The sequence below is a fragment of the Seriola aureovittata genome, chromosome 9 (genome assembly GCF_021018895.1).
Source record: "Seriola aureovittata isolate HTS-2021-v1 ecotype China chromosome 9, ASM2101889v1, whole genome shotgun sequence".
Taxonomy (NCBI): domain Eukaryota; kingdom Metazoa; phylum Chordata; class Actinopteri; order Carangiformes; family Carangidae; genus Seriola; species Seriola aureovittata.
In genome coordinates this window covers 21423459-21450261 of record NC_079372.1, presented here as the reverse complement: position 1 = coordinate 21450261, position 26803 = coordinate 21423459, and the positions used below count along the sequence as shown (strand labels likewise).

General features: G+C 31.3%; 1 protein-coding gene across 1 annotated transcript; it reads left to right on the top strand.

Annotated features, from left to right (window-relative positions):
* Window positions 1-19240: 19240 nt before the first annotated feature.
* On the top strand, window positions 19241-26006 carry LOC130175280 (protein-L-isoaspartate O-methyltransferase domain-containing protein 2). The gene is made up of 7 exons (XM_056385673.1): window positions 19241-19378; window positions 21401-21561; window positions 21705-21855; window positions 21978-22080; window positions 22165-22336; window positions 23137-23260; window positions 23366-26006. Exons 2-7 carry the CDS (start codon window positions 21406-21408, stop codon window positions 23923-23925), a joined length of 1266 nt encoding a protein of 421 aa, XP_056241648.1. The 5' UTR covers window positions 19241-19378; window positions 21401-21405; the 3' UTR covers window positions 23926-26006.
* Window positions 26007-26803: the final 797 nt, after the last annotated feature.

Here is a 26803-nt window from a genome sequence, read left to right as displayed (position 1 = left end):
GCATAAATATGTCATAAAATGTCATAGTATAGTAAGGCAAAAAAAACGTGAAAAAACATCATAATATGGTAAGGCTTAAAATGATCAAAAAAAGTCATAATATAGTAAGGCATGAAAATTCATAGTAAAATATGTCATAAAAATATAAAAACTTTCATAGTATATTATGGCATAAAAAGTCACAATATAGTAAGGCATAAAAAGTCATAATATAATAATGCATAAAAATGTCATAAAATTGCTTAGTATAATAATGCATAAAAAATCATAGTATAGTAAGGTCATAAATGTCTTAGAATAAAAACGCATAAAGACGAAAAAAAAAAAACCGACATAGTATAGTATGGCCTAAAAAAATAATATAGTATGGCATAATAATGTCATAATATAGTAAGGCATGAAAAGTCATAGTATAGTGTGTCATAAAAATATAAAAAGTGTCATAGTAGATTATGGCATAAAATTAAAAAAAATGTCATAGTATAGTATGGCATAAAAAGTCATACCATAATAATGCATAAAAATTTCATAAAATCGCTTAGTATAATAAGGCATGAAAAGTCATAGTATACTAAGGTCAAAAATGTCTTAGAATAAAAAGGCAGAAAAATGTAAAAAAAAAAAAAAGAAACGACACAGTATAGTATGGCATAATGTTTTCAAAAAAGGTCATAATATAGTTAAGCATAAAAATGTGAAAAAACATCATAGTATAATATGGTATAAAACGTCAAAAAAGGTAATAGTATAGTATGGCAAAAAATCTTAAAAAAACGTCATAGTATAGTAATGCATAAATATGTCATAAAATGTCATAGTATAGTAAGGCAAAAAAAACGTGAAAAAACATCATAATATGGTAAGGCTTAAAATGATCAAAAAAAGTCATAATATAGTAAGGCATGAAAATTCATAGTAAAATATGTCATAAAAATATAAAAACTTTCATAGTATATTATGGCATAAAAAGTCACAATATAGTAAGGCATAAAAAGTCATAATATAATAATGCATAAAAATGTCATAAAATTGCTTAGTATAATAATGCATAAAAAATCATAGTATAGTAAGGTCATAAATGTCTTAGAATAAAAACGCATAAAGACGAAAAAAAAAAACCGACATAGTATAGTATGGCCTAAAAAAATAATATAGTATGGCATAATAATGTCATAATATAGTAAGGCATGAAAAGTCATAGTATAGTGTGTCATAAAAATATAAAAAGTGTCATAGTAGATTATGGCATAAAATTAAAAAAAAATGTCATAGTGTAGTATGGCATAAAAAATCATAATATAATAATGCATAAAAATGTCATAAAATCGCTTCGTAAAATAAGGCATAAAAAGTCATAGTATACTAAGGTCAAAAACTTCTTAGAATAAAAACGAAAAAAAACGAAAAAAAAAAAAAGACATAGTATAGTATGGCATAAAAATGTCAAAAAATGACATAGTATACTATGGCATAAAATTTTAAAAAATGTCTTAGTATAGTAAGGCATAAAAATGTTTAAAGAAAAAAAATCTACATAGTATAGTATGGCCTAAAAATTTCAAAAAATGACATAGTTTAGTATGGCATAAAAAGTCATAATATAGTAAGGCATGAAAATTCATAGTATGATATGTCAGAAAAATATAAAAAGTTTCATAGTATATTATGGCATTAAAAAGTCACAATATAGTAAGGCATGAAAAGTAATAGTATAGTGTGTCATAAAAATATAAAAAGTGTCATAGTATATTATGGCATAAAATTAAAAAAAAGTCATAGTATAGTATGGCATAAAAAGTCATAATATAATAATGCATAAAAATGTCATAAAATTGCTTAGTATAATAAGGCATAAAAAGTCATAGTATACTAATGTCAAAAATGTCTTAGAATAAAAAGGCATAAAATGAAAAAAAAAACGACATAGTATAGTATGGCATAAAAATGTCAAAAAATGACATAGTATAGTATGGCATCAAAAGTCATAATATAGTAAGGCATGAAAATTCATAGTATAGTGTGTCATAAAAATATAAAAAGTGTCATAGTATATTATGGCATAAAATCTTTTTAAAAATGTCATAGTATAGTATGGCATAAAAAGTCATTATATAATAATGCATAAAAATGTCATAAAATCGCTTAGTATAATAAGGCATAAAAGTCATAGTATACTAAGGTCAAAAATGTCTTAGAATAAAACAGCATAAAAATGTAAAAAACAAAAAACCGACACAGTATAGTATGGCATAAAGTTTTCAAAAAAGGTCATAGTATAGTTAAGCATAATAATGTGAAAAAACGTCATAGTATAATATGGCATAAAACGTCAAAAAAGGTAATAGTATAGTAAGGCATAAAATCTTCAAAAAACGTCATAGTGTAGTAAGGCATAAATATGTCATAAAACATCATAGTATAGTAAGGCAAAAAAACGTGAAAAAATGTCATAATATGGTAAGGCTTAAAATGGTCAAAAAACGTCATAGTATAGTAAGGCATAAGAATGTAAAAAAACAAAAAAACAAAATAGTATAGTATGGCATAAAAATGTCAAAAAATGACATAGTTTAGTATGGCATAAAAAGTCATAATATAGTTAGGCATGAAAAGTCATAGTATAAAAAGTGGCATAATATATTATGGCATAAAATTTAAAAAAATGTCTTAGTATAGTAAAGCATAAAAATATAAAAATTGTCATAGTATATTATGGCATCAAAATCTAAAAATTGACATAGTATAGTATGGCATAAAAAGTCATGATATAGTAAAGCATTAAAAGTCATAGTATAGTGTGTCATAAAAATGTCAAAAAATTGCATGGTTTAGTATGGCATAAAAAGTCATAATATAGTAAGGCATGAAAATTCAAAGTACAGTATGTCATAAAAAAATAAAAAGTTTCATAGTATATTATCGGATAAAAATGTAGAAAATGTCATAGTATAGTATGGCATAAAAAGTCAGAATATAGAAAGGCATAAAAATGGTATAAAATCGCATAGTATAATAAGGCATAAAAAGTCATAGTATACTGACGTCAAAAATGTTTTAGTATAGTAACGCATAAAAATGTAAAAAAAAAACGACATAGTATATTATGGCATAAAAAGTCATAATATAGTAAGGCATAAAAATGTTATAAAATCTTATAATACAATAAGGCATGAAAAGTCATAGTATAGCATGTAATGAAAATGTCATAGTATAAGAAGACTTAAAAAATTATAGTACATCAGGGCATGAAAATTTCATAGTATAGTAAGGCATAAAAATGTCAAAAAACTTCATAGTATAGTAAAGCATAAAAATGTCAAAAGACATCATAGAATAGTCAGGCGTAAAAATGTCAAAAAACATCATAGTATAGTATGGCATAAAACATCTTAGTAAAGTCATAGTATGGTAATGCACAAAACGTCATAAAAACCTAATTGTATAGTAAAGCATGAAAACATCATAGTATAGCAAGCCATAAAAAGTCATAGTAAGTCATAGAAAAAATCATAGTATAGTAAGGCATAAAAATTCATAGTATAATATGTCATAAAAATATAAAAAGTTTCATAGTATATTATTGCATAAAAAGTCACAATGTAGTAAGGCATGAAAAGTCATAGTATAGTGTGTCATAAAAATATAAAAACTGTCATAGTATATTATGGCATAAAATTAAAAAAAAGTCATAGTATAGTATTGCATAAAAAGTCATAATAAAATAACGCATAAAAACGTCATAAAATCGCTTAGTATAATAAGGCATCAAATTCATAGTATACTAAGGTCAAAAATGTCTTAGAATAAAAAGGCATAAAAACGAAAAAAAAAAAACCGACATAGTATAGTATGGTATAAAAAGTCATAATATAATAATGCATAAGAATGTCCTAAAATTGCTTAGTATAATAAGGCATAAAAAGTCATAGTATACTAAGGTCAAAAATATCTTAGAATAAAAACGCAAAAAAACGCAAAAAAAACAAAAAAACAACATAGTATAGTATGGCATAAAAATGTCAAAAAATGACATAGTATACTATGGCATAAAATTTAAAAAAATGTCTTAGTATGGCAAGGCATAAAATATTTAAAAATGTCTTAGTATAGTAAGGCATAAAAATGTTTAAAAAAAACAAAAACAACATAGTATAGTATGGCCTAAAAATTTTAAAAAATGACATAGTTTAGTATGGCATAAAAAGTCATAATATAGTAAGGCATGAAAATTCATAGTATAATATGTCATAAAAATATAAAAAGTTTCATAGTATTTTATGTCATAAAAAGTCACAATATAGTAAGGCATGAAAAGTCATAGTATAGTGTGTCATAAAAATATAAAAACTGTCATAGTATATTATGGCATAAAATTAAAAAAAAGTCATAGTATAGTATTGCATAAAAAGTCATAATAAAATAACGCATAAAAACGTCATAAAATCGCTTAGTATAATAAGGCATCAAATTCATAGTATACTAAGGTCAAAAATGTCTTAGAATAAAAAGGCATAAAAACGAAAAAAAAAAAAACCGACATAGTATAGTATGGTATAAAAAGTCATAATATAATAATGCATAAGAATGTCCTAAAATTGCTTAGTATAATAAGGCATAAAAAGTCATAGTATACTAAGGTCAAAAATATCTTAGAATAAAAACGCAAAAAAACGCAAAAAAACCAAAAAAACAACATAGTATAGTATGGCATAAAAATGTGAAAAAATGACATAGTATACTATGGCATAAAATTTTAAAAAATGTCTTAGTATAGTAAGGCATAAAATTTTTTAAAATGTCTTAGTATAGTAAGGCATAAAAATGTTTAAAAAAAACAAAAACAACATAGTAAAGTATGGCCTAAAAATTTAAAAAAATGACATAGTTTAGTATGGCATAAAAAGTCATAATATAGTAAGGCATGAAAATTCATAGTATAATATGTCATAAAAATATAAAAAGTGTCATAGTATATTATGGCATAAAATAAAAAAAAAAGTCATAGTATAGTATGGCATAAAAATTCACAATATAATATTACATAAAAATGTCATAAAATTGCTTAGTATAATAAGGCATCAAAAGTCATAGTATACTAAGGTCAAAAATGTCTTAGAATAAAAAGGCATAAAAGGAAAAAAAAAAACGACATAGTATAGTATGGCATAAAAATGTCAAAAAATGACATAGTATAGTATGGCATATAAAGTCGTAATATAGTAAGGCATGAAAATTCATAGTATAGTGTGTCATAAAAATATAAAAAGTGTCATCGTATATTATGGCATAAAATTTAAAAAAAAGTCATAGTATAGTATGGCATAAAAATTCATAATATAATATTACATAAAAATGTCATAAAATCGCTTAGTATAATAAGGCATCAAAAGTCATAGTATACTAAGGTCAAAAATGTCTTAGAATAAAAAGGCATAAAAGGAAAAAAAAAAAAACGACATAGTATAGTATGGCATAAAAATGTCAAAAAATGACATAGTATAGTATGGCATAAAAATGTCAAAAAATGACATAGTATTGTATGGCATATAAAGTCGTAATATAGTAAGGCATGAAAATTCATAGTATAGTGTGTCATAAAAATATAAAAAGTGTCATAGTATATTATGGCATAAAATTTTTTTTAAAAATGTCATAGTATAGTATGGCATAAACAGTCATAATATAATAATGCATAAAAATGCAATAAAATTGCTTAGTATAATAAGGCATCAAAAGTCATAGTATACTAAGGTCAAAAATGTCTTAGAATAAAAAGGCATAAAAGGAAAAAAAAAAAAATGACATAGTATAGTATGGCATAAAAATGTCAAAAAATGACATAGTATAGTATGGCATAAAAATGTCAAGAAATGACATAGTATAGTATGGCATATAAAGTCGTAATATAGTAAGGCATGAAAATTCATAGTATAGTGTGTCATAAAAATATAAAAAGTGTCATAGTATATTATGGCATAAAATTTTTTTTAAAATGTCATAGTATAGTATGGCATAAAAAGTCATAATATAATAATGCATAAAAATGCAATAAAATCGCTTAGTATAATAAGGCATAAAAAGTCATAGTATACTAAGGTCAAAAATGTCTTAGAATAAAAATCAAAAAAAACATTATAGTATAGTGTGGAATAAAAAATCATAACATAATAATGCATAAAAATGTCATAAAATGTCATAGTATAAGAAAACATAAAAAATTATAGTATAGTAAGGCATAAAAATATAAAAAGTGTCATAGTATATTATGGCATAAAATTTAAAAAAAAGTCATAGTATAGTATGGCATAAAAATTCATAATATAATATTACATAAAAATGTCATAAAATTGCTTAGTATAATAAGGCATCAAAAGTCATAGTATACTAAGGTCAAAAATGTCTTAGAATAAAAAGGCATAAAAGGAAAAAAAAAAAAACGACATAGTATAGTATGGCATAAAAATATCAAAAAATGACATAGTATAGTATGGCATAAAAATGTCAAAAAATGACATAGTATAGTATGGCATATAAAGTCGTAATATAGTAAGGCATGAAAATTCATAGTATAGTGTGTCATAAAAATATAAAAAGTGTCATAGTATATTATGGCATAAAATTTTTTTTAAAAATGTCATAGTATAGTATGGCATAAACAGTCATAATATAATAATGCATAAAAATGCAATAAAATCGCTTAGTATAATAAGGCATAAAAAGTCATAGTATAGTAAGGTCAAAAATGTCTTAGAATAAAAAGGCATAAAACGAAAAAAAAAAAAACGACATAGTATAGTATGGCATAAAAATGTCAAAAAATGACATAGTATAGTATGGCATAAAAATGTCAAAAAATGACATAGTATAGTATGGCATATAAAGTCGTAATATAGTAAGGCATGAAAATTCATAGTATAGTGTGTCATAAAAATATAAAAAGTGTCATAGTATATTATGGCATAAAATTTTTTTTAAAATGTCATAGTATAGTATGGCACAAACAGTCATAATATAATAATGCATAAAAATGTCATAAAATCGCTTAGTATGATAAGGCATAAAAAGTCATAGTATACTAAGGTCAAAAATGTCTTAGAATAAAAATAAAAAAAAACATCATAGTATAGTGTGGAATAAAAAAATCATAATATAATAATGCATAAAAATGTCATAAAATGTCATAGTATAAGAAAACATAAAATTATAGTATAGTAAACATAAAAATATAAAAATTGTCATAGTAGATTATGGCATAAAATTTAAAAAAAAATGTCATAGTATAGTATGGCATAAAAAGTCATAATATGGTAAGACATAAAAATGCCATAAAATCTCATCTCAAGGCATAATGTTTTGTTTTTGTCAGAACTGGTGTGAGACCCATGAGAGAAGAAAGAACACAAAACACAACAGCAATAACATTGTAAGGGAGTTTATTGAGGAGAAGACAATCAGGATGATGAATGCGGAGAGGGAATGGGTCCATGAAATCCAGGTCTCGTCTGGTGACAATACAAGGCAGGAGTATTGAGGACACTGGAGACAAGAGGTAGGTGAGTAGCACACTCTCACTAGAGAGAAACCAGAGGGATGGCTGGAGACCAAAAGCGGGTGGGTGGTGTGGCATGGCATAGTATAAAAAGGCATAAAAAGTCATAGTATAGTATGTCATAAAAATAAAAAAAAACATCATAGCTTGGTTATGCATAAAAATACCATAGTATATTAAGGCATAAAATGCCATAGTATAATAAGACATAAGACGTCATAGTATAGTAATGCATAAAATTTCATAAAAACATCATGTGGTTTAAAAATGTCATTGTATAGAAAGGAAAAAAAAGTCAGTATAGTAGAATAGTAAGGAATAAATTGTCATGAAACCGTAATTGTATATTAAGGCATGAAAAAGTTATAGTATAATAAGGCATAAAACTGGTAAAAACATCATAGTATAGTAAGACATAGAATGTCATGAAAATGTCATAGTATATTGAGGTTTAAAACATTATAGTATAGTAAGGCGTAATGTTATGTTTTTGTTAGAACCAGTGTGAGACCCTGAGCAGAGAAAGAACACAAAACACAACAGCAATAACAGTGCAAGGGAGTTTATTGAGGAGAAGACAATAAGGATAGTGAATGCGGAAGGGGAATGGGTCCGGAGAACCAGGTCTTGTCTGGTGACAATTCGACGCAGGAGTATGGAGGACACTGGAGACAAGAGGTAGGTGAGTAAAACATTCTGGAGGGGATGGCTGGAGACCAAAAGTAGGTGGGTGGTGTGGCATGGCATAGTATAAAAGGGCATAAAAAGTCATAGTATAGTATGTAAAAAAACCCCCAAAAAACATTATAGTATAGTAATGCTTAAGAATGCCATAGTATATTGGTATTAGTATGGCATAGAAAGTCATAATATAGTAAGGCATGAAAAGTCATAATATACTAAGGCATGAAAAGTCATAATACAGTAAGGCATGAATAGTCAGAGTATATTATGGGAAAAACTGGGAAAAAAACATTGTAGTATACTATGTCATTTAAAATCATAGTGTAGTATGCCATAAAAATAGTATAATGAAGCATAAAAATGTCATATTACAGTAGAGAATTGAAATGTTAAAAAAATGTCATATTATATAGTAAGGCATAAAAATGTCAAAAACGTCATAGTATAGTATGGCATAAAACATCTTAAAAAGGTCACAGTATGGTAATGCACAAAACGTCCTAAAAACCTCATTGTATAGTAAAGCATGAAAACATCATAGTATAGCAAGCCATAAAAAGTCATAGTAAGCCATAAAAAAATCGTAGTATAGTAAGGCATAAAAAGTCACAGTATACTATGGCATAAAAATGTCAAAAAATGTCATAGTATAATATTGCATAAAAATGTCACAGTATAGTAAGGCATAAAAATGTCATAAAATGTCATAGTGTAGTATGTCATAAAAATGTCAAAAAATGTCATAGTATAGTAAGGCATAAAAATGTCAAAAAATGTCATAGTATATTAAAGCATAAAAAGTCACAATATAGTATGTCACAAAAGAATCAAAAAACATCATAATATAATAAGGCATCAAAATGTCAAAAGATGTCCTAGAATAGTCAGGCATATAAATGTCAAAAGATGTAACAGAATAGTCAGGAAGAAAAATATCAAAAAACATCATAGTATAGTAAAGCACAAAAATGTCAAATAAGGTTATAGTATAATAAGGCATAATAGCGTTAAAAAACATCATAGTATACTATGGCATAAAACGTCATAGTATAGTAAGGCATAAAATGTCAAAAAAACATTATAGTATAGTATGGCATAAAAATGTCAAAAAACATCATAGTATAGTAATGCATAAAAAGTCATTGTATAGTAAGGCATAAAATGTCCTAGTATAGTAAGGCATAAAATGTCCTAGTATACTAAGGTATAAAAATGTCAAAAAAACATCATAGTATAGGAAGGCATAAAAAATTTATAGAATAGTAAGGCATAAAAATGTCAAAAAAAGTCACAGAATAGTAAGGCATAAAAATGGCAAAAAATGTGATAGTATAGTATGGCATAAAATGTCCTAGTACAGTAAGGCACAAAAATGTAAAAAAAAAGTTATTGTATAATAAGGCATAAAAATTTTAAAAAACATCATAGTATAGTAAGGCATAAAAATGTAATAGAATAGTAAGGCATAAAAATGTCAAAAAAAGTCAAAGAATAGTAAGGCATAAAAATGGCAAAAAAACGTGATAGTATAGTATGGCATAAAATGTCCTAGTACAGTAAGGCACAAAAATGTAAAAAAAAAAAGTTATTGTATAATAAGCCATAAAAATTTAAAAAAACATCATAGCATACTATGGCATAAAAATGTTATATTATACTAAGGTATAAAAATGGCAAAAAACGTCATAGTATAGCAAGGCATAAAAAATGTCATAGTATACTAAGGTATAAAAATGTCAAAAAATGTGATAGTATAGTATGGCATAAAATGTCATAGTATAGTAAGGCATTAAAATGTCAAAAAATGTCACAGAATAGTAAGGTATAAAAATGTCATGAAACGTCATAGTATAGTAAGGCAAAAAATGTCCTAGTATAGTAAGGAATAAATTGTAAAAAAAAAAACGTCACAGAATAGTCAGGCATAAGAATTTCAAAAAACGTCATAGTATAGTATGACATAAAAATGTCATAGTATAGTATGGCATTAAAATGTCAAAAAATGTCATAGTATAGTATGGCATAAAACGTCATAGTATAGTAAGGCATAGAAATGTCAAAAGATGTAACAGAATAGTCAGGCATAGAAATGTCAAAAGATGTAACAGAATAGTCAGGCATTAAAATGTCAAAAAACGTCATATTATAGTAAGGCATTAAATGTCATAATATAGTAAGGCATAAAAATGTAAAAAAAAACATCATAGTATAGTATGGCATAAAAATGTCAAAAAATGTCATAGTATAGTATGTCATAAAATGTCATAATATAGTAAGGCATACAATTAAAAAAAAACGTCATAGTATAGTAAGGCATAAAAATGTAAAAAAAACGTCATAGTATAGTATGGCATAAAAAGTCATAGTATAGTAAGGCATAAAAATGTCCAAGTATAGTCAGGCATAAAAATGGCAAAAAACGTGATAGTATAGTATGGCATAAAAATGTCCTAGTATAGTAAGGCATTAAAATGTCAAAAAATGTCACAGAATAGTAAGGTATAAAAATGTCATGAAACGTCATAGTATAGTAAGGCAAAAAATGTCCTAGTATAGTAAGGAATAAATTGTAAAAAAAAAAAAACGTCACAGAATAGTCAGGCAAAAGAATTTCAAAAAACGTCATAGTATAGTATGACATAAAAATGTCATAGTATAGTATGGCATTAAAATGTCAAAAAATGTCACAGAATAGTAAGGTATAAAAATGTCATAAAACGTCATAGTATAGTAAGGCAAAAAATGTCCTATTATAGTATGGCATAAAAATGTCAAAAAACGTCATAGTATAGTATGGCCTAAAAAGTCATAGTATAGTAAGGCATAGAAATGTCAAAAGATGTAACAGAATAGTCAGGCATAAAAATATCAAAAAACGTCATAGTATAGTATGGCATAAAAATGTCAAAAAATGTCATAGTATAGTATGGCATAAAAAGTCATAGTATAATAAGGCATAAAATTTCCTAGTATAGTCAGGCATAAAAATGTCAAAAAACGTCATAGTATAGTATGGCATAAAACGTCATAGTATAGTAAGGCATAAAATGTCATAGTATAGTAAGGCATAAAAAGTTATAGTATAGTAAGGCATAAAAATGTGATAGTATACTAAGGTATAAAAATGTCAAAAAAACATCATAGTATAGTAAGGCATAAAAATGTAATAGAATAGTGAGGCATAAAAATATCAAAAAACGTGATAGTATAGTATGGCATAAAATGTCCTAGTGTAATGCACAAAAATGTCAAAAAAAAGTTATTGTATAATAAGGCATAAAAATGTTAAAAAACATCATAGTATACTATGGCATAAAAATGTTATATTATACTAAGGTATAAAAATGGCAAAAAACGTCATAGTATAGTAAGGCATAAAAAATGTCATAGTATACTAAGGTATAAAAATGTCAAAAAAACGTCATCGTATAGTAAGGCATTAAAATGTCAAAAAATGTCACAGAATAGTAAGGTATAAAAATGTCATGAAACGTCATAGTATAGTAAGGCAAAAAATGTCCTAGTATAGTAAAGAATAAATTGTAAAAAAAAAAAAAAAAACTTCACAGAAAAGTCAGGCATAAAAATGTCAAAAAAACGTCATAGTATAGTATGACATAAAAATGTCAAAAAATGTCACAGAATAGTAAGGTATAAAAATGTCATAAAACGTCATAGTATAGTAAGGCAAAAAATGTCATAGTATAGTAAGGCATAGAAATGTCAAAAGATGTAACAGAATAGTCAGGCATAAAAATGTCAAAAAACGTCATATTATACTAAGGCATTGAATGTCATAATATAGTAAGGCATAAAAATGTAAAAAAAAAAAACGTCATAGTATAGTATGGCATAAAAAGTCATAGTATTGTAAGGCATAAAATGTCCTAGTATAGTAAGGCATAGAAATGTCAAAAGATGTAAGATGTATGTTAGTCAGGCATAAAGATGTAAGTTAGTCAGGCATAAAAATGTAAAAAAAACATCATAGTATAGTATGGCATAAAAATGTCAAAAAATGTCATAGTATAGTATGTCATAAAATGTCATAATATAGTAAGGCATACAATTAAAAAAAAACGTCATAGTATAGTAAGGCATAAAAATGTAAAAAAAACGTCATAGTATAGTATGGCATAAAAAGTCATAGTATAGTAAGGCATAAAATGTCCAAGTATAGTCAGGCATAAAAATGGCAAAAAACGTGATAGTATAGTATGGCATAAAATGTCCTAGTATAGTAAGGCATTAAAATGTCAAAAAATGTCACAGAATAGTAAGGTATAAAAATGTCATGAAACGTCATAGTATAGTAAGGCAAAAAATGTCCTAGTATAGTAAGGAATAAATTGTAAAAAAAAAAAAACGTCACAGAATAGTCAGGCAAAAGAATTTCAAAAAACGTCATAGTATAGTATGACATAAAAATGTCATAGTATAGTATGGCATTAAAATGTCAAAAAATGTCACAGAATAGTAAGGTATAAAAATGTCATAAAACGTCATAGTATAGTAAGGCAAAAAATGTCCTATTATAGTATGGCATAAAAATGTCAAAAAACGTCATAGTATAGTATGGCCTAAAAAGTCATAGTATAGTAAGGCATAGAAATGTCAAAAGATGTAACAGAATAGTCAGGCATAAAAATATCAAAAAACGTCATAGTATAGTATGGCATAAAAATGTCAAAAAATGTCATAGTATAGTATGGCATAAAAAGTCATAGTATAATAAGGCATAAAATTTCCTAGTATAGTCAGGCATAAAAATGTCAAAAAACGTCATAGTATAGTATGGCATAAAACGTCATAGTATAGTAAGGCATAAAATGTCATAGTATAGTAAGGCATAAAAAGTTATAGTATAGTAAGGCATAAAAATGTGATAGTATACTAAGGTATAAAAATGTCAAAAAAACATCATAGTATAGTAAGGCATAAAAATGTAATAGAATAGTGAGGCATAAAAATATCAAAAAACGTGATAGTATAGTATGGCATAAAATGTCCTAGTGTAATGCACAAAAATGTCAAAAAAAAGTTATTGTATAATAAGGCATAAAAATGTTAAAAAACATCATAGTATACTATGGCATAAAAATGTTATATTATACTAAGGTATAAAAATGGCAAAAAACGTCATAGTATAGTAAGGCATAAAAAATGTCATAGTATACTAAGGTATAAAAATGTCAAAAAAACGTCATCGTATAGTAAGGCATTAAAATGTCAAAAAATGTCACAGAATAGTAAGGTATAAAAATGTCATGAAACGTCATAGTATAGTAAGGCAAAAAATGTCCTAGTATAGTAAAGAATAAATTGTAAAAAAAAAAAAAAAACTTCACAGAAAAGTCAGGCATAAAAATGTCAAAAAACGTCATAGTATAGTATGACATAAAAATGTCAAAAAATGTCACAGAATAGTAAGGTATAAAAATGTCATAAAACGTCATAGTATAGTAAGGCAAAAAATGTCATAGTATAGTAAGGCATAGAAATGTCAAAAGATGTAACAGAATAGTCAGGCATAAAAATGTCAAAAAACGTCATATTATACTAAGGCATTGAATGTCATAATATAGTAAGGCATAAAAATGTAAAAAAAAAAACGTCATAGTATAGTATGGCATAAAAAGTCATAGTATTGTAAGGCATAAAATGTCCTAGTATAGTAAGGCATAGAAATGTCAAAAGATGTAAGATGTATGTTAGTCAGGCATAAAGATGTACGTTAGTCAGGCATAAAAATGTAAAAAAACATCATAGTATAGTATGGCATAAAAATGTCAAAAAATGTCATAGTACAGTATGGCATTTACTAGTCATTGTATAGTAAGGCATAAAAATGTCAAAAAACATCATAGTATAGTAATGCATAAAAAGTCATAGTATAGTAAGGCATAAAATGTCCTAGTATACTAAGGTATAAAACTGTAAAAAAAACGTCATAGTATAGTAATGCATAAAAAGTCATGGTATAGTAAGGCATAAAAATGTCAAAAAACGTCACAGAATAGTAAGGCATAAAAATATCAAAAAACATCATAGTATAGTAATGCATAAAAAGTCATAATGTCCTAGTATACTAAGGTATAAAACTGTAAAAAAAACGTCATAGTATAGTATGTCATTAAATGTCATAATATAGTAAGGCATAAAATGTAAAAAAAAAAACGTCGCGGAATAGTTAGGCATAAAAATGACAAAAAAACGTCATAGTATAGTAATGCATAAAAATGTCAAAAAACGTCATAGTATAGTATGGCATAAAAAGTCATAGTATAGTAAGGCGTAAAAATGTCAAAAAAACATCATAGTATAGTAATGCATAAAAAGTCATAGTATAGTAAGGCATAAAATGTCCTATTATAGTATGGCATAAAAATGTCAAAAAACGTCATAGTATAGTATGGCCTAAAAAGTCATAGTATAGTAAGGCATAGAAATGTCAAAAGATGTAACAGAATAGTCAGGCATAAAAATATCAAAAAACGTCATAGTATAGTATGGCATAAAAATGTCAAAAAATGTCATAGTATAGTATGGCATAAAAAGTCATAGTATAATAAGGCATAAAATGTCATAGTCTAGTAAGGCATAAAAATGTCAAAAAACGTCAAGGAATAGTAAGGCATAAAAATATCAAAAAACATCTTAGTATAGTATGGCATAAAAATGTCAAAAAATGTCATAGTATAGTATGTCATAAAATGTCATAATATAGTAAGGCATACAATTTAAAAAAAAACGTCATAGTATAGTAAGGCATAAAAATGTAAAAAAAAACGTCATAGTATAGTATGGCATAAAAATGTCAAAAAACGTCATAGTATAGTATGGCATAAAAAGTCATAGTATAGTAAGGCATAAAATGTCCTAGTATAGTAAGGCATAGAAATGTCAAAAGATGTCACAGAATAGTCAGGATTAAAAATGTCAAAAAACGTATTGTAAGGCATAAAAATGTCAAAAAACGTCATAGTATAGTATGGCATAAAAATGTCATAGTATAGTATGGCTTAAAAAGTCATAGTATAGTAAGACATAAAATGTCCTAGTATAGTCAGGCATAGAAATGTCAAAAGATGTAACAGAATAGTCAGGCATAAAAATGTTAAAAAACGTCATAGTATAGTATGGCATAAAATGTCACAAAATAGTAAGGCATAAAAATGTAAAAAAAAAAACGTCATAGTATAGTAAGGCAAAAAATGTCCTAGTATAGTAAGGCACAAAAATGTCAAAAAAAAGTTATAGTATAGTAAGGAATAAAAATGTGATAGTATACTAAGGTATAAAAATGTCAAAAAAACATCATAGTATAGTAAGGCATAAAAATGTCATAGTATAGTATGGCATAAAATGTCACAATATAGTAAGGCATAAAAATGTCAAAAAACGTCATAGTATAGTAAGGCATAAAATGTCATAGTATAGTATGGCATAAAATGTCACAATATAGCAAGGCATAAAAATGTAAAAAAAAACGTCATAGTATAGTAAGGCATAAAAACGTCACAAAAACGTCATAGTATAATATGGCATAAAACGTCATAGTATAGTAAGGCAAAAAATGTCCTAGTATAGTAAGGCACAAAAATGTCATAAAAAAGTTATAGTATAGTAAGGCATAAAAATGTGATAGTATACTAAGGTATAAAAATGTCAAAAAAACATCATAGTATAGTAAGGCAAAAAATGTCCTAGTATAGTAAGGCATAAAAATGTCATAGTATAGTATGGCATAAAAAGTCATAGTACAGTAAGGCATAAAAATGTCATAGTATAGTAAGGCATATAAATGTCAAAAGATGTAACAGAATAGTCAGGAAGAGAAATGTCAAAAAACGTCATAGTATACTATGGCATAAAACATCATAGTATAGTAAGGCATAAAATGTCATAGTATAGTATGGCATAAAATGTCACAATATAGTAAGGCATAAAAATGTAAAAAAAAACGTCATAGTATAGTAAGGCATAAAAACGTCACAAAAACGTCATAGTATAGTAAGGCATAAAAAATGTCATAGTATACTAAGGTATAAAAATGTCATGAAACGTCATAGTATAGTAAGGCAAAAAATGTCCTAGTATAGTAAGGAATAAATTGTAAAAAAAAAAAAAAAACTTCACAGAATAGTCAGGCATAAAAATGTCAAAAAAACGTCATAGTATAGTATGACATAAAAATGTCAAAAAATGTCACAGAATAGTAAGGTATAAAAATGTCATAAAAACGTCATAGTATAGTAAGGCAAAAAATGTCATAGTATAGTAAGGCATAGAAATGTCAAAAGATGTAACAGAATAGTCAGGCATAAAAATGTCAAAAAACGTCATATTATACTAAGGCATTGAATGTCATAATATAGTAAGGCATAAAAATGTAAAAAAAAAAAACGTCATAGTATAGTATGGCATAAAAAGTCATAGTATTGTAAGGCATAAAATGTCCTAGTATAGTAAGGCATAGAAATGTCAAAAGATGTAAGATGTATGTTAGTCAGGCATAAAGATGTATGTTAGTCAGGCATAAAAATGTCAAAAAATGTCATAGTACAGTATGGCATTTACTAGTCATTGTATAGTAAGGCATAAAAATGTCAAAAAAACATCATAGTATAGTAATGCATAAAAAGTCATAGTATAGTAAGGCATAAAATGTCCTAGTATACTAAGGTATAAAACTGTAAAAAAAACGTCATAGTATAGTAATGCATAAAAAGTCATGGTATAGTAAGGCATAAAAATATCAAAAAACATCATAGTATAGTAATGCATAAAAAGTCATAATGTCCTAGTATACTAAGGTATAAAACTGTAAAAAAAAACGTCATAGTATAGTATGTCATTAAATGTCATAATATAGTAAGGCATAAAATGTAAAAAAAAAAACATCGCGGAATAGTTAGGCATAAAAATGACAAAAAACGTCATAGTATAGTAATGCATAAAAATGTCAAAAAACGTAATAGTATAGTATGGCATAAAAAGTCATAGTATAGTAAGGCGTAAAAATGTCAAAAAAACATCATAGTATAGTAATGCATAAAAAGTCATAGTATAGTAAGGCATAAAATGTCCTAGTATACTAAGGTATAAAAATGTCAAAAAAACGTCATAGCATTATATGGCATAAAAATCATGGTATAGTATGGCATAAAATGTCATAGTCTAGTAAGGCATAAAAATGTCAAAAAACGTCAAGGAATAGTAAGGCATAAAAATATCAAAAAACATCTTAGTATAGTATGGCATAAAAATGTCAAAAAATGTCATAGTATAGTATGTCATAAAATGTCATAATATAGTAAGGCATACAATTTAAAAAAAAACGTCATAGTATAGTAAGGCATAAAAATGTAAAAAAAAACGTCATAGTATAGTATGGCATAAAAATGTCAAAAAACGTCATAGTATAGTAAGGCATAAAAATGTCAAAAAATGTCATAGTATAGTATGGTATAAAAAGTCATAGTATAGTAAGGCATAAAATGTCCTAGTATAGTAAGGCATAGAAATGTCAAAAGATGTAACAGAATAGTCAGGCATAAAAATGTCAAAAAACGTCATAGTATAGTATGGCATAAAAAGTCATAGTATAGTAAGGCATAAAATGTCCTAGTATAGTAAGGCATAAAAATGTCATAGTATAGTATGGCATAAAAAGTCATAGTACAGTAAGGCATAAAAATGTCATAGTATAGTAAGGCATATAAATGTCAAAAGATGTAACAGAATAGTCAGGAAGAGAAATGTCAAAAAACGTCATAGTATACTATGGCATAAAACATCATAGTATAGTAAGGCATAAAATGTCATAGTATAGTATGGCATAAAATGTCACAATATAGTAAGGCATAAAAATGTAAAAAAAAACGTCATAGTATAGTAAGGCATAAAAACGTCACAAAAACGTCATAGTATACTATGGCATAAAAAGTCATAGTATAGTAAGGCATAGAAATGTCATAGTATACTAAGGTACAAAAAAAAAAAATCATAGTATAGTATGGCATAAAAATGTCATAGCATAACAAGGCATTAAAATGTTAAAAAAAAAAACAAAAAAAAAACGTGATACTATATAGTATGTCATAAAAAAATGCCAAAAAACGTCATAGTATAGTATGGCATAAAACGTCTTCAAAAATGCATAGTATGATAAGGCATAAAACGTCATAAAAACGTCATTGTATAGTAAAGCATGAAAAAAATCATAGTATACTAAGCCATAAAAAATCATAGTAAGTCATAAAAAGTCATAGTATAATAAGGCATAAAACAGTCATATTGAATTAAGGTATAACAACGTCATAGTATAGTAAGATATATAACATCATAGGATAGTAAGGTATAAAAAAAAAAGTCATAGTAATAATGTTGACATTTTCATGGGATTTTCCACAGAAATTAAATTAATACATTGATATATCCAACACATTTTCTGTTTGCAACCCCTCAGATTTAATATGCCCATTGTACAACCCATAACAAACACTTCACCGTTTATTCAAGTATCAGTAAGTCAACAGTGATACAGTGAGCCAGCGTCAACAATATGAGGACCCAAACACTGAAGCTTCTAAGTGGAATTCAGTCTTTTTCTTTTCTTACTGTGACAATACGTCTTCATTGAAGGTAAGGCCAATATTACTGGCCAGGTGAAGGCCCATTGGAATGACGCAGGTAGTACCGAAGCTTATTCAATTACATCGTTACATAAAGACCATTTAAAGGTCCAGACACTTAGTTTCTTAAGCTACTTAGAGCACAGAGGCTGAGCATAAAGCTAATTGAGTGATGTCACGTGGTTAAGATAACTATATAATCTGACTAAAGACTAAGACTTTGTTATTAATAAAGTTTTTCAGTCGTTCATACAGTTAAAATATTCATCTATCTCTACTCGTTTCAAACCACATGTTTGCTGTTCCCGCTCCGCAGCCCTCACTGCTGCTGAATGTAGGCCATCCTCCTCCGGCCGTTATTTTGCGTACATTACGTCTTACGTCAGAGCGTCAGCTGGCCGAATGTTTACATCCAGCAGTTGTGTTTCTGGCTGGACCCCTTAACAACAAAAGGCTGAGCACAAGGAAACCCGCTAAGACGGAGAAAACCAGTCGGCGTTTCCACAAGGTACAACACCAGCTCCAGCCGGTCTCAGTGCGGAGCTGCGGGTTTGTGTTTTACAGCAGCTGTTGTTATTGTTGTCTCGATTCTTTATCTCCTCCAGCGTAGACGATCTATGCGGTTATTTCTGTTTGTGTTGACCTTGCCGCTGCGTTACAGTGTGTTGTAGGCGTCATATTTTGTTTTTGGTGTTTATATGAAGTAACTGTTAGGTCACGAGAGGCTGCGTTTTTTTGTGTTTATTCGAAAGTGGATCACCTGAGTGGCGCAAACATCGACCGCAGCAGCACGCAGGCTGCGGTGAAATGAGCCCAGCTGGAGTTACAGTCACTCGTCTATAAAACCATATGAAGGAAAGAGTGGCCGTGGTGGTTTATTCGGTGAATCAGCAAATGAACTGCGAAGCTCAAACAGCAGTGTTTTTGCAGGAAGTGTGTACCCTACTAGCCTACTAAACCACTTACCGTGTTACAGAGCGGCTCACAGCGCCCTCTTCAGGTCATTTAATATCTTACAGAAGCAGGATCTGATTTTACTCACAGCTCTCATCCTGGATTCTCCCCCCTCCCCTTGAAAACAGGGATTCATTTGATCCAGTAGCTGACAACCTCCTGTTTAACTCACCCAAGTGCCATCAAAGGCAGGAGGTCCAAATATTTAAATGCACACAGTTCTTTGTTCTTTTATGGCCTCATGACTCTGGCCAGCATTTGGCAGCCAGTGTTCCCTGTGATCTGTCCTCTGGCATTGTGTTCCCTGGTGTTGTTTTCAGCACAGCTCTGAAACACAGCCACAGCAGTGTTCACACCTACAGCTGTACTCTGCTGCCAAAAGCTCTTTCAGGCCTCTGAAGTTGGTGGTTTCAGGCTTCATCAGTTTACAAAGACCCAAACAGCGTCACACTGGATGTATTTAGAATCAGTAACCATTGCCTGGTGCTGTCAAATCATACATGCATTGACAGGTTGTGACTAAGAGTTTATCCAAGGTGTGCACATATGAAGTTAACACTAAAGGACAAATGTTGGAATTGTCTGCTGATTACTTTGACAATTAACTGATTCATCATTTAGTCTTGATGTAAAAAAAAAAAAAAAAAAAAAATGCAGATTACAGTTTCTCAGTGCACAAGATGATATTACTTGTTTTTGTAGAGGAACTAAAGCATTCAAAAGTACAGATAGGTCCACCTAAGGTAGAACAAAGCACAACCACGTTTTATATATATATATATATATATATATATATATAAAACCACAAAGTAGTTTATTTGCATGAGATTTGGATCCTCTCTAAAACTCAAAATAGTGAAAATTTTTTTCACATATATCTCTGGGAATAATCAGAAACTAACCAGGTTTGGACTGTATGTTCACTGGCAGTTGATGTATACAATGAAACAAGAAAGCCAGAAATATATGTGACTATTTTGAAAACACACACTCCTAAATATATGTTGAATATGTGTAAAAAAAAAAAAAAAAAAAAAAAAATTGAATAGATAATTAAAAATATAAAATATATGTATATATACACCTGTAATTAAAAAACACATACAAACAACTAGTTTCACTATTCAGTTGACCCTGTCACTAATAGGCACCCTGTGCCACCAGCACTGCACAGTGAACCAACACTTCAAAACCCAAATATATTTAATTTACTATGATTGGTTGTGAGGATTCAGACTTTTATTCTACGTAAGTACTGTAGAGAGCAGGTTTCTCAACCCCGAAATCTCCCATCAATAAAAAATTATAGAAATTGAAAAGCAACTGAAAAAAATGAAGAAAATTTTTAGGTTAAAGCCAAAACAATCATAAACATACAGGGACATTTAGTTGAGAGGAAGATACTGTCTTCATGTTGCTTCTCTGAACAGACATGTCTCTTCTTGTACATTTCCCCGCAGTCCTGATGACAGTGGGTGATAAGTTCTGTATGCAACAATACTTAGCGGTACTGGTAACTTGTTCCTCTGGAGATCACATGATGGGATAGTAAACCACCTCTTTCTCTTTGTTGTAGTCAGGATGGGTGGAGCTGTGAGTGCCGGTGAGGACAATGATGACTTGATTGACAACCTGAAGGAAGCTTACTACATCCGCTCAGACTTGGTGGAGCGAGCTTTTCGAGCCATCGACCGGGCTGATTATTACCTGGATGAATACCGGGACAACGCCTACAAGGTGAGCATAATAAAAGGCTGTGGAGTCACCCAGACTGGTTTTTCGGTCACTGGTTATTATGTTTTAAAGGGCACAGCTGTAGAAAGTTCGATTGGCTAAAAGATTTTTGGTCTGAAAGAAGCTTATACTATTGTTCTTGTCAGGATTTGGCGTGGCGGCATGGAAACATCCACCTGTCTGCTCCGTGCATCTACTCTGAGGTGATGGAGGCTCTGGATCTCCACCCTGGCCTCTCCTTCCTCAACCTTGGCAGTGGGACTGGCTACCTCAGCACCATGGTCGGCCTCATACTGGGTATGTGGTGAAACGCAACAGTTCAGTGTGTCATCTGAACTCTGCCAGGTTTATTTATTTACAGGGGTTTTCAAAGTTTGACACAAAAAAAGATGTAAATGTTGTTCATGTCATGCTAACAGGACCATTTGGAGTGAATCACGGCATAGAGCTGCACGCGGACGTGATCGAGTACGCCTACCAAAAGCTCGATTCCTTCATCAAAACCAGCGACAGCTTTGACAAGTAGGTCTCCCGATGTCTCAGTCACATTTCATGTCATTTACGCATGTGTGCAATGTTTTCAATCGGCCCTGTGTTTCTGCTCAGGTTTGAGTTCTGTGAGCCCTCCTTCGTTGTGGGCAACTGCCTGGAGATCCCTCCAGAGAGCCGTCAGTATGACAGGGTGTACTGTGGGGCCGGGGTGCAGAAGGAGCATGAGGATTACATGAAGAACCTGCTCAAGGTGGGGGGCATTCTGGTGATGCCTCTTGAGGAAAAGGTTGGTGTTTAAAATATATTTTACAACACTTTAAATCCCCTTATTTGGGATTATTAGGTGGCACGGTGGCGCAGTGGTTAGCAGTCTGGTTCTGTTTTTGAACCTGCCGGCTGGCTGGGGCCTTTCTGTTCTCCATATGCCTGCGTGGGTTTCCTCCGGTTATTCCGGCTTCCTCCCACAATCCAAAAACATGCAGGTTTAGGTTAATTGCCGAGCCATCAGGACTTCTGTAACTTTGTGATGTCACAACCAAACAGTCACTGCTCTCAGCCATGCCCCAAGCCCCGCCCATCTGGACCCACAATCCAACCTTGCAGGATTTGGCTTCTGGATGTAAAACAGCACTGAGATGGTTTTTGGTTCTTAAAACCACAAATATATTTTCTTATAACACTAACACTTCAAATAAAACACTGTAAAATACGGGACCTTCAAGGTGTGGGTAAAAAACTCTTCTTGAATCTGTGTTTTATCGGGTGTCTGGAAATGTTAGTAGCTTATGGCTTTCATAGGAATTGTTATATAATTGGTATATTGTATGGACAGCACCTTATAACTATGGAAAAGCCAACTACTTGTGTTGCAAACAGAATCGTAGCATCAGCACAAATGATTTGCACTATCAAAAAACGGATTTTCCATTGCTGAATATCTTGAAACGGTTCTTGTGGGATTGATTGACTTATTGGAACACATGAACACATTGAACTCTGATAATATGGGCCGAGAAAACCCTACTGCACACACAGAAGGTGCAGAGAATAAAGACTTATGATTTAACCATGCTGTATTTGCTGCAGTTGACCAAGATCACCCGCACCGGGACGAACAGCTGGGAGACCAAGAAGATCATCTCTGTGTCCTTCGCTCCTCTGGTGTTACCTAAACACAGCACAAACGGCAAACCCAGGACTGTCCCATTACGTGAGTCTCATTTAAATTCAAAACTACAACTAAAAATGAATATTAATACGTGTAGTTTGCATCTAATTATTGGGACCTTTTTTTATTTGGTTATCAATTTTGCAGCCAAGTATGAGGTTCGGTCGTTACAGGAGCTGGCTCGTATCTGCATCCGCCACACCCTCAGAGTGACCACAGATGGAGGAGACAGCCAGTCACGTGGCCGAGGTTCTTCCTTCAGCGTGGGTAGAGGCCTGGCGGTAGCTGGGCTCCACAAGTACGGCCCTCGCTTCAAACGCCGGCGCGTTCACCGGCGCCACTGCAACGCCCTCGTCCTCGCCACCCATCAGGTGGTGGCCAGCAGCGGCATCGGCTCCGCCTCTCTGGACAGCAACAACAACCAGGGAGGACGAGCGGTGGATGAGGAGGAAGGGGCGGGAGAGAGGGAGGCAAGGCGGCAGATGAGAGGGAGCAGGAGGGCAGTGAGAGGAGGAGGAGGGCTGGTCGAAGAGGAGGAGACGTTGGAGGAAGAGGATGAAGAAGAGGAGCAGGAGGAGGAGGAAGAGAAGGAGACCGGAGAGCTGCTCCGACCCCAGCCGGCCGTGAACATCCTGAGAGAGAGGATACTGGGCCTGCCACTGCCCGAGCCTCTGAAGATGTACCTGCTGTTCTACAGGGAGAAATGAGCCCGATGGAGCTGGAGTCAGAGCTCAGCACGGGCTGAAGCCTCTGCTACAACCCCACCACCACCTGTATAAGGCAGGACAACATGCCCCCGACCTTACCGACCCCCAGCTCCACCATGGGTCTCTTGCTCTCTCTCACACCTGTCCTCATTCCTCGCCATCATCCACTCTTTTTCCTTCTTCCTGTTTCTGCTCTGCCTCCCATCGTTCTTTACTTAATTTGTTTGCTGACGCTGTGAAGAGTCAGTTCAGTTCGTCCAGCGGAGGGGGGGAGGGAGAGCGATGCTTCTCTGGGAACAGAAATGGTTCACGCCAATGTTTTAAACAACCAAACAGCCACTGATGTAAACTCTGTGTCTCCTTTGAGGTGCAGAGAAATAGAAATCGGTACAAGACACATGCACAGTCTTTTAATTTGCTCTAAAGCTCTAAAGCTCTAATTAACTAATCAAGCATTTGCCTAACGACAGCTCAACAGCCCACAGAGTATCCACAGCTTATAAAAGGCAAGGAGCTCCATCATTAGTGGACTATACATTCGCAACATAGTTCAGACACTGTAGCAACAAACAGAGAGCACAGTTCAGCCAGAGACCAGAAGACACAAGGCTACGAGCTCTGTACTCCAATTACAGCGGGTCCACAGGTTAGAGAGCATGTGTTGACTGTACGAGTCATGTGGACGCTGCTTTGTCCACATGAGGTGGTGCTTGTAAAATCACCCAATGAAGGGAAGGGAAGACAAAGAGTCGGCTCTTTTGCTATATCATATTTAATGATATTGTAGCTGCAGCTAGTGAGGAAGGTGGTGTGGCATTCGTGATTATTTCCACTGATTTCCAAACAAAAAGGAGGAGCTCTGCCGCGAGCCCTCAGTCCATTAGATGATTTCACTTTAATGATCTGCTTTTCTAAGGCCGAGGCTCGGTCATCGTTTCAAGCATTTTGGGAGATTAGTTGATTTCACAGAAGGTTGAGTTTTCCTTTTTCTATGCATATGTTACATTTGTATGAGTTGGCGTCTTTGTCGTACGGAGGTGAAACCGCCTCACTGTTTCTCTCTACATCCCATCGTACTCTCTGCACCAACAGAGAACGACCATAAATGATTACATACTTACTAATATTCCAATTTACATAAATAAACCAGCATGATTAAAAACACATAACTGTTTTTTGATGATTGACAGTGTGGAGGTTTTCTCTCACCGTTTTTTTTCTTGTAATATCTTGATTTTTGAATTTTCTGAGACTTGAAGTGGTGTGTACATATAAGAAGTGTTGTATGTTTTGTTCTGTGAATCATAAAAACATGAAGATACTTTGATACATAGTAGAAGTATCTTTGAATAAATTTTTTTCTCGTAGTTTCCGGTTCGATGGGGCATTATTCTTATTATTCTTTTTATATTCTTTTGCTTTTGTACCAAACTCTCTGCTCCTTTCTGTGCCAAACTTAAGTTGCATGGACTAAATTTTTTTGAGGATGCAGCAGATCGACAGAGAAGTCATGGAGCCTACAGATTTGTTTTATCATTTCTAAAACGGCACCACTACCGCTGAAGTGACACTTGCGGTTGTTCATGTATCAGTTTTTATCATGTAAAGCCTTAGATTTCTCCCATTGGAAAATTTGTAACTGAAGAATGTGTGTGTGATCATTGCACAAGGCAATGCAGAAGCACCCTGTATCAGTGAATACAGTTTATTTGATAAATCATGGATGAGATTACAATAAAAGGATACTGGCAGCATATTGGTTATACTGTATATCCAACACTGAATGGGAGGACTGAGTCCATCTTCTCCGATTCCTGCAGTGTAATGTCTGGCTTCACTGCTGTTCTACCATTTCCAATGCTGCTGGATCTGCCTTTGAATCCTGTGTGTAGATCATTCCTTTTTGCAACATGGGTACCATTCACGTTTGGTTGTTGTGCAGTTGTGATTCTTTGCTGAATGTAAATGATCACGTTGTTTTTTTTATTTTGGACTTCACATGAAGTTTTGGTGAGAATGACTTGTTTTTAAAATTGAGCTGTATTATTGATGCTGTTAATAAAGTCCATTATATAAAAGAATGCCATGGTGGAAATGGAATCATTTGATTAGTGAAGGCAACAGCTGCTTTAAAGAGGAAAATACTTCTGAACTTTCAAGCAAGATTTAAAAGGTCCCATATTGTATAAAGTGAGATTTCCATAGAGACAGCGTGTTTTCAGAAACTGAGCTCTAAAACAAGCCGTCAGGACTTCTGTAACTTTGTGATGTTACAACAAAGCAGTAACCGCTCTCAGCCGTGCCCCAAGCCCCGCCGACCTGTTCCCACCATCCAACCTTGAAGGATTTGGTTTTTCTGAGTGTTTACCTGAAATCTCAGAGCCTCCTCTCTTCTGATTGGCTTACAGACCTGTTGTTGCTAGAGCTCCAGAGAAAAGCCTGAGAGAGGAGATATTAAGCTACATTGAGATGGTTTTTGGTTCTTAAAAACACAAATATATCTTCTTATGGATATCAACACTTCAAATTAAACACCAGAAAAGTGTAAAATATGGTACCTTTAAGACTTTTCTTGCATTTTCCGGTCCAGTTAACTCTCTCACTGGGAGATCATATGGAGCGTAAACAACAAGCAGTCAAAACTAATAGGCTTTCTCCTCTGCGGGATGGAAACAGAGAGGATATATTCCCCAGTCTGAAGCTGAACCTGTGACCCGAGTATGAAGTGGTCATCACCCATTAACCAGAGTCCTCAGTAACCAGTTTGACCTCATCTAGCTTCAGGCAGAGGGTCACAGGCACTGACAAGCCCTCTGAGATGACTAGCTCTGAAAACCACAGTGCACTCTGGGAATTTCTCTGGGCCTATTGTACTTCA